Consider the following 14,057-nt stretch of genomic DNA (forward strand, 5'->3'; position numbering starts at 1 on the left):
TCAGAATTAAAGGAGGCTTGGGATCGTAATATTCCTTAGTTATTTCCATGAACTCTTGCAAGGTTTTAGTATTTGGTGCCTCAGGAAAAGTTAAGAGAATTACTTGTTGCTTTTCATCTGGCACAATGTCATTTGCTTGGAAAAAATAACACATTCTTTCCACACACTGGGCTCAGTCTTTGAATGAGTCAAGCTTCCCAAATAGTGGCATGATGCCAGAAATGCTTACCCCAACTCAAAGACGACTGTTGAGAGTGAATCTCTTCAATGGAGGTGTTTTTCTCTTGTCGCCACTGAAATAACTCCCCGAAGACTGGTACCCCATCACCCAGTTACCCATTATTTACACATGCGTAATACATGACACTGACCCAGCTCATACAGAACCAGCCCCTAGAGTGAGCAGAACCCCTGACACTCCTGTTTATATCTGTCAGTCAGGGCTCCCTGATTGGGGCAGTTAATCTGGTCCAATCAGATAACTCATATTCTCTGCGGTCCACATGGCTGACCTCATTCCAATCATTATAATAGATCTCCTACAGCCAGAAACTGTGGATTTTATAAATGGGGAACAGAAAGAGATGGCCGACAAATGCATACTTTAAATATGCTCTGTCATTACAAAGGAAGGCAGAAATAACATCCAAAAATATGGAGGAACACAGGGCCTAACGGGAAGAAGGAACTGGAAGAAATTAATATTAATAGGGAAATAGTATTAGGGAACTAATGGGATTAAAGGCAGATCAATACCCAGGGCATAAAAAGCTTCAACCCAGAATACTTAAAGAAGTGGCCCTAGATGCACTAGTGATCATTATCTAAAATTCCATACACTCTGGAACAGTTCCTATAGATTGGGGGGTAGCTAATGTAATCCCACGATTAAAGAAGGGATACAGAGACAAAATATAGACGAGTTAGTTTGAGATCTGTAATGGGGAAGATATAAAAGATGTAGCAGCAGATTATTTGGAAGGTAGTGACAAGATCAGGCAGAGGATTTCTATGGATTTCTCTGCTACAGCAAGCAGTTGGGGCCCGAATATTGAATGTTTTCAAGGAGTTAGATATGGTTCTTCGGTCTAAAAGCATATGGGGAGAAAGCAGGAACTAGATGGGGCAGCGCAGTGGCTCAGTGGTTAGCACTGCTGCCTCAGAGCGCCAGGGACCTGGGTTCGATTCCACGCTTGGGCGACTGTCTGTGTGGAGTTTGCACGTTCTCCCAGTGTCTGCGTGGGTTTCCTCCGGGTACTCCAGTTTCCTCCTACAGTCCAAAGATGTGCAGGCTAGGTGGATTGGCCATGGTAAATTGCCCATAGTGTTCAGCAATGTATAGATTAGGTGGGTTATAGGGCGATGGGTCTGGGTGGGATGCTCTGAGGGTCAGTGTGGACTTGTTGGGCCGAAGGGCCTGTTTTCACACTGTAGGGATTCTATGAGACACTGCGTTGGATGATCAGCCATGATAATATTGAATGGCAGAGTAGGCTCAAAGGGACAGATGACCTACTCCTGCTCCTATTTCTATAAATTTTAACAACAATTTGGCTTGTCAGCTGATAAAGGTTTTAGGAGATACGACAGAGATGATTAAAAGACAGAGATGATAAACTGGGGTCATCAAGACAAGCCTAGACACCAAGAGGAAACCGTGATAAGGAACACAGGATCAAAGTTACAAAACAAATTTGGGACTTTTTATCAGATTTCTTCTCTATATAACAAGACCATTCTGCAAGGCCCTGCATTGTTGGTAGGGTCACACACAGCTGTTGCATATCAGGAAATCCTAGTTATGGTGCCTGTAATTTTTTATTTATTGAAAACAAAGGAATGAAAAAAAAAATTCTAGTATGTTGACTCACCAATAAAGAAGAATCTGGAAATATTCATCACAAAACATGCTCATCATAAAAATGAACTTTCAGTCAGCAGAAGTCCAAAACGGTGACTGCCAGCAATTCCTCTGAAACTGATGTATTCAGATGGCTTCAACATTCTAGCTAATCTAAATGGACTGTGATCAGCTGCTACTTACATCTACAGTCAACCTGCTTCATTTTATATGCTGGTTAATCAGAATTACTTTATACTTTAGGCATGTAGTGTAATATGCACAACCACACAAACAGAATCAAAATCTCCACATGCTTTAAATCCAAATTTAAAATTTAAATGATCTCCCAACAGTGGAGTGACAAGAGGGGCAAGAAACAAAACAGCTGCAAATTAAAAAAAAAAAACTGGCTTCAACAATCAAGCAAACTTTGACCAACAGAAAAATAGTTGGAATTTGCATTTTGGTAAAAATATTAAACAGTCCCTGCTGGTTATTACAGAGCCATAGAGATTTACGGCACAGAAACAGACCCTTCGGTCAAACTCATGCATGCTGACTGGATATCCTAGATAAATCTAGGCCCATTTCCCAGCATTTGGCCCATTTCCCTCTAAACCCTTCCTATTCATATACCCATCCAGATGCCTTTTAAATGTTGTAATTGTACCAGCCTCCACCACATCTCCTCTGGCAGCTCATTCCATAAATGCACTATCCTCTGCATGAAAAAGATGCCCTTCAGGTTCCTTTTAAATCTTTCCCCTCTCACCTTAAACCTATGCCCTTTAGTTTTGGACTCCCACACCCCAGGGAAAAGACCTTGTCTATACACCCTATCCATGCCCTTCTTGATTTTATAAACCTCTATAAGATCACCCCTCAGCCTTCGATGCTCCAGGGAAAATAACCCCAGCCTATTCAGCCTCTCACTATAGGTCAAACCCTCCAACCCTGGCAACATCCTTGTAAATATTTTCAAAACCCTTTCAAGTTTCACAACATCCTTCCTATAGGTGGGAGACCGGAACTGCAAGCAGTATTCCAAAAGTAGCGTCATCAATGTCCTGTACAGCCTCAACATGACCTCCAAACTCTTATACTCAATGCACTGACCAATAAAGGCAAGTACACCAAACGCCTTCTTCACTATCCTATCTACCTGTGAATCCACTTTCAAGGAACTATGACCTGCAGTCCAAGGTCTTTGTTCAGTGACACTGCCCAGGACTTTGCCATTAAGTGTATAAGTCCTGCCCTGACTTGCCTTTCCAAAGTGCAGGACCTCACATTTGTCTAAATTAAACTCCATCTGCCACGCCTCAGCCCATTTGATCAAGATCCTATCATACTCTGAGGTAACCTTCTTCGCTGTCCACTACACCTCCAATTTTGGTGTCATCGGCAAACTTACTAACCATTCCTTTAATGTTCACATCCAAATCATTTATATAAATGACGAAAAGCAGTGGATCCAGCACCGATCCTTGTGGCACACCAGTGGTCTCAGGCCTCCAGTCTGAAAGGCAACCCTCCACCATCATCTTCTGTCTTCTACCTTCGAGCCAGTTCTGTATCCAAAAAGCTGGTTGCTCCTGTATTCCATGTGATTATTGAATCTTTTGTTTTTTTGGTCAGACAATTCATTCAGTAAATTGCCCAGAAATTTCTAAAATATATAAACCAGATATTAAAAAAGATGTTTTATTTTAAACAAAGCCCTCTACCCAGGTACATGGATGCTGTTTTGCCCAGTGACATCAATTGTTATAATTATTTAGATTTTTAAAGTTACCATTAGCTATAAAAACATGGTAAAATAGTTTACACACTTGGCAGCATTTTCCATTACCATAGTGTCCCAAAATGAATCCAGAAATGAAATAAGTCAGTAATTCACAAAGACATAAAGTAGGAGTTATTTTATTTTATTACCAGGGATACTATAATATCTGGCATATTAAATCCTGAAAGTTTGTTGATTAAGGAATTGCAAAGGTGATAATTTAATGAACTCAATGGTAAGGTAAATTTAAACAGTGTACTTGGTGTAAATAAGTCAGACAACTGATCCATTAATAACAAAGTCTGATAGCTGTACTTGTTCGATGCAGAGATATAGCTAGTAATAAAGCATTTTACAAAATATATTTTGTTACATTTACATCATTTTCAGAAATCGACTGAATCAGCTAGAACATAACTAATTGAATTTTCCCAAATCTGCTCAGCAAGATATCAGTATTACAAACTTCAAGTGTAATTAGAAAGTATCAGAAATTAGTCCAGATTGTTTCAAACATGAAGATAGTGGCTCCTAACCTCCTCTCTAGTAACCTGCCACTTGCATTGCACGAGGTCAGAGGCTGGTGCTGTTGTCTGGATAGCTGCGAAAATCACTTGGGATGAATTTTCACAGTTTGGCTTTGCCGGGCTGAAGCTGTAGATTTTGAAGTTTCATGGCCAGGCCCATATTACCTGCAATTTTCAGCTTCCCCTGAAAGAAGGCCTAAAAGAGAAAAATAATTTTAAAAGAAGTATTCTCCACATGATACAAGTCATTGTAATGAAACCCATTCTCACTTTCTTTTACACACAGGGCATCTATTCAATTGACTCTCAACTTAGGGAGAAATTTGGTACAAAGTAAAGCTCAATCATTGCTTCAAGTGTTATTTCCATTTCTCACCCAAAGCGTCCTTTTGGACTTATTGAATGAGTGCTTTTAGTCTGGCTTCCTTTCAAATTCTGACTTCAAGAATGTAGCACTATACAACTTTACCTTTGAAATTTTTAAAACTATATAATCATCATGCATTCTTTTGTTAGGGTTGCAGTCATTTAAAATTGTAACAAAAGAGAGAAAGAGTGACATAGTGAGGATTACTGACTGCAAATATAGGTGTCTCCCTGAAGTTAGTTCTGAGCAGGAGCAGCACAGAGTTGTCCACCACGAAATCAAAGTGAATATATAAAGGAGAACGTAAAATGTACTGGATATGTGCTTAGAGCTACATTTCACTTTACCCTTGGATGCTCAGCAACAATGGCAATGTAAAAGGAGGATGAGGGATGATCTCACTCCAAGTACTCCTCCGTCAGGGAAACGGTACAGGAAACCCAAAGCTTATTAAAAGAGCACCCCAGAGCTGCCCAGCCCCTTCACTTTCCCCAGGGTAAAGGTGATGTAAAAGGGAAGTTGCCTGGGCATAAACATCATTCCTGCACACATCATTCAACACTTTACCCTCTCTAAGGGCATGCTGTAGGCTGATCTGCAACAGTTGAAGAAGGCAGCTCATGTCCACTTTCTCAAGGGAAACTAGGGATGGACAATAAATGCTGGCCAGCCAGCGATGCCCACATCCCGCAAGTGAATAAATAAAACTTTCACTCATCTAATGATAATTGCACACATCTCAGTGGGGAAACATTGTATGAAACCTACAAGGCACATTCAAGGCTGTGACATGTTATGTATCCAATCTCCCTCATAGTGAAATGGTATGGATTAAAAAAGTGCACAAAATATTGCCCTGCATGTTAAATGCTGTCGTAGAGCATGGTAATGCAAATCTAAGTAACGTTATAGTTTCTGTGCACTCTGAAGCATTGAAGAGAACCAAATGAAAGGGTCTGGAGGAAATTTATCAGGGTTCTTCTCAACCTGATGGCTTTCATGGAAGAGTAGATTCTTGATGACTTGTATGTCATACTCTCTCAGGTAATTTCAGAGCTACGCAATTTTAGTACCATGTAAGTGCACTGCCTCACTGCTGCTTTTTACCAACAGTAATATATAACAATTTTTATGTAGCTAATTTATTGTAAGTTTGACTGAAAACTTCATTGTGACATTAAAAAGGATAATGCAAAATTTATTCTGTAATAGAAAAAACAAAGCAGCCAAACAAGTTAGACCTTGCATTTACTTAATGCAGGGTCCTGCTTGTAATATCAGCAATTTAAATACAAAGTTTCAATCCAGCCACGTCATTCTCAAAGCAGCTGACAATTAGGTAGTCTCCAGCTTCTTGGGCTCCGTGAAACCACATGCATTCCTCACATGGATACATCTTCCAAGCGTTCTATTAATCCTGACCCTCACCTTCATCCTTAATTGTCCTAACTCCCCTTTCCTTTGCAGCCAAGAATCCTATTTGTTGGCCAAATTGTGAAGGACACAGTACAAGGGGAGACAATGGTCTAGTGGTATTATCGCTGGATTGTTTACCTGGTCTGTGGATTAAGTTTATGTTCTGGGAACCTGAGTTTTTATTCTGCCATTGCAGATGGAATTTGATTTCAATAAAAATCTCGTACAAAGAGTTAATGATGACCATGAAACTACTTTCGGAAAATCCCATCTGGTTCACTAACGTCCTTTAGTGCCATCCTCACCTGTCTGGTCTTCAGACACACGCCGATGTGGTTAACTCTTAACTTGACTCTTAATCTCTGGGCAATTAAGGATGTCCGATGAATGCTAGCCTAGCCAATGACACCCTGATCCTGTGAATTAATAAAAATGCAGTGCCCCCTGTCTGGGTTATATGCAGAGCCCTCCCTGAGCAATTCTCTGAAGGTCTGTTCTGCACAGCCCTGATGGAAATGTGGGCAGCACTGTATGTTTACTCTGTGCCAGTCTGTGGGTTTCTTATGGCTCTCATGAGCCGGTTTTAGATGGGGTACTCCTGGTCTCCCAGCAGACATCCCTTTATCAGTCAAGAATCTTAAAGAGAGAGTCTGGCACCTCTGAATGTTCAATATACAGGAGTAGTGTGGCATATCCAGGATGTCCAGCAAAGGCCTACAATGTGGCCTCATTGGTCACAAATTCATTGAACAGTAACGAACTACAGTCCTTTCAAGTTCACAAATGACCCTGGTTGGTGATGAGGCGCTCCCAAAGCAACACGGGTAAACCGGCAGTGGCCTGCACCTGGAGAAGCCAATGATGTCCGAGAGTCCTTATGCCTTAGCTGTTTGACTCTCAATGGTGAAGAGGTGGTCTCTGTTGAAAACGGCATCAGCAATATCCTGGACACACATCTGAGTGATACACTGATGGATGACACAGAGGTCCCCAGTTCCTTCCAAAACAATCTGCTAGCTAACAAATTAAAGGTAAAGTGACCTAGATAGGCCCTGGGATAGGACTGCCACCCAATCATTGTTAATGCAAGTCCTCATTCTTCGAAATGATGGATTGGGAGATTCTTGGTCATAGAGTCAGAAGAGACCCTTCAGCCCACTGAGTCTGCACCAAGTCCCTGTCATTACTGTTCCATCATTTGGTGATAACAGCAGCAAACATTATAAAGTCAGTTCCTTTGAGCATCTTTAGGGGATCCTGTCCTGTGGCTTCTCCTTTACAGACAGTGCAGCTGACACTGGAGGCTGTTATTGCTGCTGGGTTTGCTGAAACTCTTGTCTCCTTCTCTTATTCTTTCTCAGTAGATCAATGCCACAAGAAAAGACTAAATTGACATCTGCCATTTATGTCCACTTGAAAGAGAATCTGTGGGGAAATTCAGAGATCACACTGTTTTCCTGAGCCTTTAACAATTAAGCTGAATGTTATGCCAACAGGGTTACACCGAGTTAATAGTCACGTCTCAATAGAAGAGATGACACATGTGACCTTATCAAATGTACTGTGGATAAAGTGTCCATGCTCCACTGGAGGAAGGCTTCTGCCAGCAGATACGCATGAAGCATGACCCCCACAGTCACCTTCCATATCACAGCCCAAAGACTTACACTTCTGAGACAGTATACAGCAGCTGCTACCATATGTTCTTCCAGTATTTGCCTGGCCAACTGGGAATATCAGTTTCTGCTTTTAATTTCCTTGTCACATTGAGACTACAAAGGGTCACCCACTGTCACAATGGAATAGTCATGATTGGTTCAGGGCGTATGTAGATTCTTTGATCAGTACTGATCTCTAGATGAAGTGAGAATTTTAAGCAGAAGGATATAATGGCTTAATCCGTTGGAAGCCTGACCACTGCAATGCCTCAAAAATGTCCCAAGCTCTACCACCAGAGGAAAATAAAATTACTTACACTTATCATTTTGGATTGTGCAGCTGATTTGCAAATTGGGAGCACGATGGTAATACAACTAGTTTTGCAATTAATGAGATAGAAATGCGTGCAAATAGCTTTTCAACTCCATGATCAAAATCTCACCATCTAAGGTGTGAAAAATTAAATGAGTGATATTTTCTTGGAGGGAATATGATTTTTTTTAAACACTCTCACCCAATTATGCCATTGCACTTATCATTATTCTCGCCATCTCAGGGAGGGGATAATTCTGCATGACATCTCAAGTTTGGGAACTTGGACCCAAGAGGTAGAATTTTGCTTCTGGTCCCTTTGTGCCTCAGTTTATTTAGCAACATTTTTTGGTTTATAGTATCCCAAGTGGTCTCTTATTTTCACCAACATTTTGCAGAATTTAAATTCTTAACTTTACTTCTTGTATTGCTAATTGCGAAGTAGCACATTGATTAGAGGAGCTGTACCTGACTCAGTGAGTACTCAAAATTAACATAACGGTTACCATAGGTTCGGTAGCCAAACAGTTGTAACACTAGGAGACTGAAGGTCATGAATTCAAACCCAGCCATGGCAAGTTGTGCAACTGAATTTTAAATTGGACAATTTGGCTGGCAGGAAAAAGACCCATAGAAAATCAAGCACGTAATTGGTTCTTACTGCCCTCTGGACACAACAATAAATGCAAGTCATAAAAAAGACATATACCCATGTCTATTCAATGAAGAGGAAGAAGTGATTGTCATACATGTGCACACTACATTACCAAAGATCCAAAATTTCCCCTATTAAAGTTGTATTGATATTGTTATATTTTCCTTAATCCATGATATATTTATTCACGTGAACTAAAATTAATCAAAGAAGTCTAAGTATGCTGCAATGGCTGAGCTGAGTCATTCATTGGCAGGAATGTGATTGGCTCTGCATTTCAATGTAGTTTGGGCAGTAGGTTCGGGGTGGGCAGGTGGTAATTCCTTCATTTTTGATAGAAGTGGGGGCTCTTCTCCAGGATTTATCAAGATTTTGTGTCTTTCCAGTCCATTCATGTGAACTTTGAGTTTTCAAGTGAGCTATAGCACTGAAAAGTAAACTTAATAGAATGCAATTTTCCAGCAAAGTGTATCGTCGTGTATGTTTGGGGAGTTTGATGCCATGTCTGCATTTTGTTTCCATTATTCATTTTGCTACAACAAGTGATGGAATGCAGGAAAAAGGCATTTAGCCAAATAGTCTGCAATTTGAAAAGAAAGCAATCGATTTGATAAATCCTGCCTTCTATTTAACGTTTTATATGGAAACTACTTACTGTCTGGGGATTCATCTTGCCAGTCATCAGAGCTAACAAATCATCATCAGACATAGTTATGGTGCAGTCAGCTTTCTTCTCTGAATTCAGACACAGAAAACAAAAGTTAAGTTTTCTTGAAAGGAAATCCATTTATAGCCTTAATCAAAACAAAGCAGGTTAAGCTCACTGACTATATAGTTCTTTTCTTAGGTTGTCATAATTAATTATGGGAAAAGCGATACATCTTGTATCTGCAGAACTACAGTAAAATTTCTTCTGCTACATTCCAACATTTTAAAATAAAAGGGAAACCTTAAACACCAAAATAGCACACCAATTTTTTGTTATCCCTACACTGAGTGAAACTGCCAACCACTGTCAGATTTAGGTATTTCTACAGTGGGAACAGGAGTGACTAAAATTCTGACAATTAAAATCCAGTTTACTGGAGCGACAATTGCAGCCAGTAGAGATTTTCCCTTATCAGTCTGGCTAAGATTTAAACATTGGTCCTAGAACTGGAATATCCGAAACAACAAACTAGTCTCGTAATGACCATGTAACTACTGTCAATGGTCATAAAACCTCATCTGGTTCACCAATGTCCTTTAAAAAGGAAAGAAATTTGCTATCCCTAACTGGTTTGGCCTACATGTTTTTTTTCTATTCATTTGTGGCATGTGAGCGTCACTGGCTGGCCAGCATTTATTGCCCATCACTAGTTGCCCTTGAGAAGGTGGTGGTGAGCTGCCTTTTTGAACTGCTGCAGTCCTCCTGCTGTAGGTTGACCCACAATGCCATTAGGGAGGGAATTCTAGGACTTTGACCCAGCAACAGTGAAGGAATTGAGACATATTTTCAAGTCAGGATGCGGAGTGGCTTGGAGGGGAACTTGAAGGTGGTGGTGTTCCCATACATCTGCTGCCCTTGTTCTTCAAAATGGAAGTGGTCATGGGTTTGGAAGGTGCTGTCTGAGGATCTTTGCTGAATTTCTGCAGCGCATCTTGTAGCTAGTACACACTGCTGCTACTGAGCGTCAGTGATGGAGGGAGAGGATGCTTGTGGATGTAGCGCTAATCAAGCTTGCTGCTTTGTCCTGCATGGTATCAGCTTCTTGGAGTGTTGTTGGGGCTGCACTCATCCAGGTAAGCGGGGGGGCGGTATTCGATCACATTCCTGACTTGTGCCTTGTAAATGGTGGACAGACTTTGAGGAGTCAGGAGGTAAGTTACTTGCTTCTGACCTGCTCTTGAAGCCACTGTGTTTATGTGGTGAGTCCAGTTGAGTTTCTGGTCAATGATAACCCCCAGGCTGTTGACAGTGGGGGATTTAGGGATGGTAACACTATTGAATGTCAAGGGGCGGTGGTTAGACTGTCTCTTATTAGTGACAGTCATAGCCTGGAATTTGTAGTGGCGCGAATGTCACTTGCCACTTGTCAGCACTTGGATATTGTCCAGGTCTTGTTGCATTTGAACATGGACCGCTTCAGTATCTGTTGACTTGCAAATGATGCTGAACATTGTCTAATCATTGGTGAGCATCCCCACTTCTGACCTTATGATGGACGTAAGGTATCTGATGAAGCAGCTGAAGATGGTTGGGCCTAGGACACTACCATCAGGAACTCCTGCAGTGATGTCCTGGAGCTGAAATGATCGACCTCCAACAACCACGACTATCTTCCTACGTGTCAGGTATGACTCCAACCAATGGAGAGTTTTCCCCCTGATACCCATTGATTCCAGTTTTGCTAGGGCTCCCTGATGCCACACTCGGTCGAACGCAACATTGATGTCAAGGGGTGTCACTCTCACCTCACCTCTGGAATTCAGCTCTTCTGTCTATGTTTGAACCAAGGCTGTAATGAGGTCAGGAGCTGAGTGGCCCTGGCAGAACCCAAACTGGGCGTCACTGAGCAGGTGCTGGTTGATAGCACTATTGATGACACCTTCCATCACTTTACTGATGATCAAGAGTAGACTGATGGGGTGGTAATTGGCCAGATTGGATTGGTCCTGCTTTTTGTGTACAGGACATACTTGGGCAATTTTCCACATTGCCAGGTAGATACCAGTGTTGTAACTGTACTGGAACAGCTTGGCTAGGGGAGCGGCAAGTTCTGGAGCACAAGTCTTCAGTACTATTGCTGGAATGTTGTCAGGCCCCATAGTCTTTGCAGTATCCAGTGTCTCCAACTGTTTCTTAATATCATGTGGAATGAATCAAATTGGCTGAAGACAGGTATTTGTAATGCTGGGGACCACTGGAGGAGGTCGAGATAGATCATCCCCACTGCACTTCTGGCTGAAGACTGCTGCAAATGCTTCAGCGTTATCTTTTGCACTGATGTGCTGGGCTCTTCCATCATTGAGGATGGGGATATTTGTGCAGCCTCCTCCTTCAGTGAGTTGTTTAATTGTCCACCACCATTCACGACTGGATGTGGCAGGACTGCAGAGCTTAGATCTGATCCTTTGGTTGTGGGATCGCTTAGCTCTGTCTATCACTTGCTGCTCGACGTGCAAGTAGACCAGCTTGGTGGTTTCATGAGGTTGACACTTCATCTTCAGGTATGCTGCTGCTCCTGGCATGACCTCCTGCACTCTCCACTGAACCAGGGTCGATGCCCTTGCTTGACGGTTACAGATAGTGCTGGAGTACAATTCTGCTACTGTTGATGGCCCACAGTGCCTCATGGATGCCCAGTCTTGAGTTGCTAGATCTGTACGAAGTCTGTCCCATTTAGCACGGTGATAGTGGCACACAACACAATGCATATTATTCCCAACGTGAAGGCAGGACTTCATCTCCACAAGGACTGTGCGATGGTCATTCTTAACGATACTGTCATGGACAGATGCAACTGCAGCAAGGATGAAGTCAAGTATATTTTACCTACTTGTTGGTTCCTTCACCACCTGCCACAGACCCAATCTAGTAACTACGTCCTTTAGGACCGACCAGCTCGATCTGTAGTACTGCTGCTGAGTCACTCTTGGTGGTGGACATTGAAATCCCCTACCCAGAGTACATTTTGTGCCCTTGCCATCCTCAGTGCTTCCTCCAAGTGTTGTTCAACACGGAGGTGTTCCGATTCATCAGCTGAGGGAGGATGCTATGTGGGAATCAACAGGATGTTTCCTGGCCCATGTTTAACCTGAAGCCATGAAGCCATGTTGAGGACTCCTGGAGCAACTCCCTCCCAAATGTATACCACCGTGCCACCACCTCTGCTGGGTCTGTCCTGTTGGCGGGACAGAACATATCCAGGTATGGTAATGGTGGTGTCTGGGACATTGTCTGTAAGGTATGCTAACGTGAGTATGACTGTGTAGTTTGACCAGTCTGTGAGACAGCTCTCCCAACTTTGGCACTAGCCCCCAGATGTTAGTGAGGAGGGCTCTGCAGGGTCGACAGGGCAGTTACTGCCATTGTCTGTTCTGGTGCCTAGGTCGATGCCAGGTGATCCATCTGGTAGTGATTGGTACAACCGAGTGGCTCGCTAGGCCATTTCAGAGGCCGGTTGAGAGCCAACCACATTGCTGTGGGTCTGGGGTCACATGTAGGCCACACCAGGTGAGGATGGCAGATTTTCCTTCCCTGAAGGACATTAGTGAACCAGATGGGTTCTTCCAACAATCGGTAATGATTTTATGGTGACCAGTGGATTTTTAATTCCAGGCTTTGTTTTATTGAATTCAAATTTCACCATCTGCCATGGTGGGATTTAAACCCAGGTCCCCAGAACATTAGCTGGGTTTCTGGATTAATAGTCTAGCGATAATACCACTAGGCCACTGCCTATCCCAATCCTACAGCAACATGGTTGACTCTTAACCCAGTTACGAATGGGCAATAAATGCTGGCCTAGCCAGTGATGTTCACATCTCATGAGTATTGACAAAAATTGATAGGCAATTGTCTAATCTACTCACTAACACAATCCTTCCTATATTTTATATTTCGAAACTGGTAATCAAAACTCTCTCAGCAAGAGACAACAATAAATGCAAGTCAGCATCTTTAACGCTGGTGAAGTAAATAATACATATAAAATATATTTCCTGTGAACAACATTTCCTCTCAGCATCACAAATTATGATTGAATCATTTTTGATTTGGTAAAATTCTTTCTGCCGTCTTGTCTTTCCTCTATCTCAGTTCTATCTTTTTCTCTCACTGTCTCTTTCACCTTATCAGACTCACACAACACCAGGTTATAGTCCAACAGGTTTATTTGAAAACACAAGCTTTCAAAGCCTTGCTCCTTCTCCAACACTGGCACCTCCCCATCATATCAGACTCACAACAGCAGATTTTTAGGCAGCTACAAACTCAATACCTGAGAGTGAGGTATCCAATTACATTGAAGTGTTAAACAGTGACCTTTTACAGCTTTTTAACATCTGTTAATAGGATATTAGACTCCATTGCCTTGCTCTCTCTCGATATTTCTCATTTCCAGTTTATCTATTCCTTGAAACAAATCTTATGAGGAGATCTGTTTCACATCAGCTGTTTCTTTAATGCCTAATTTTGGTTTTGGATGGAGAAATCGGTGACAACTCTTATGAAGTGCAATAGCTGATATATTCACCTATTTATCTCTTTCAGATCCTGCCCAACATGTAATGAATTTCTATCATGCAAACATTTTTGTGTCTTATAATCTATCAGCTCATAAAAAAAAAGCTGTCTCCAAGGAAAATTATACTAAAAAAAGCAAATGCAGCAAACTATCAAGTAACCATTTTTTTGGAAGAATATGTATCTTAAAGAGGATATGCATCCTAAAACTTGCATGAGGTATCAACATCTCCTCCAATCAGTCTGGGCTGTGTTTAAAACCAAA

General features: G+C 41.9%; 2 protein-coding genes across 3 annotated transcripts in view; both read right to left on the reverse strand.

Moving 5' to 3' along the window:
* The window catches only part of podn (podocan), a 59,004-nt gene extending 55,702 nt beyond the window's left edge, over window positions 1-3,302 (reverse strand). The window contains exon 1 of the mRNA XM_048602156.1: window positions 3,262-3,302. The gene's annotated coding sequence lies outside the window, so the exon portion shown is untranslated. The remainder of the gene's footprint in view (window positions 1-3,261) is intronic.
* A 448-nt stretch (window positions 3,303-3,750) lies between these two features.
* scp2a (sterol carrier protein 2a) overlaps window positions 3,751-14,057 on the reverse strand; it is a 79,883-nt gene continuing 69,576 nt past the window's right edge. For both annotated transcript variants that reach the window (XM_048601779.1, XM_048601778.1), the window contains 2 exons: window positions 9,221-9,300; window positions 3,751-4,352 (listed from right to left, as the gene is read on the reverse strand). In XM_048601779.1, coding sequence (XP_048457736.1) covers window positions 4,257-4,352; window positions 9,221-9,300 — 176 coding nt within the window. In that variant the 3' untranslated portion in view covers window positions 3,751-4,256. The remainder of the gene's footprint in view (window positions 4,353-9,220; window positions 9,301-14,057) is intronic.

Source organism: Rhincodon typus, chromosome 10, assembly GCF_021869965.1.
Source record: "Rhincodon typus isolate 14 chromosome 10, sRhiTyp1.1, whole genome shotgun sequence".
NCBI lineage: Eukaryota > Metazoa > Chordata > Chondrichthyes > Orectolobiformes > Rhincodontidae > Rhincodon > Rhincodon typus.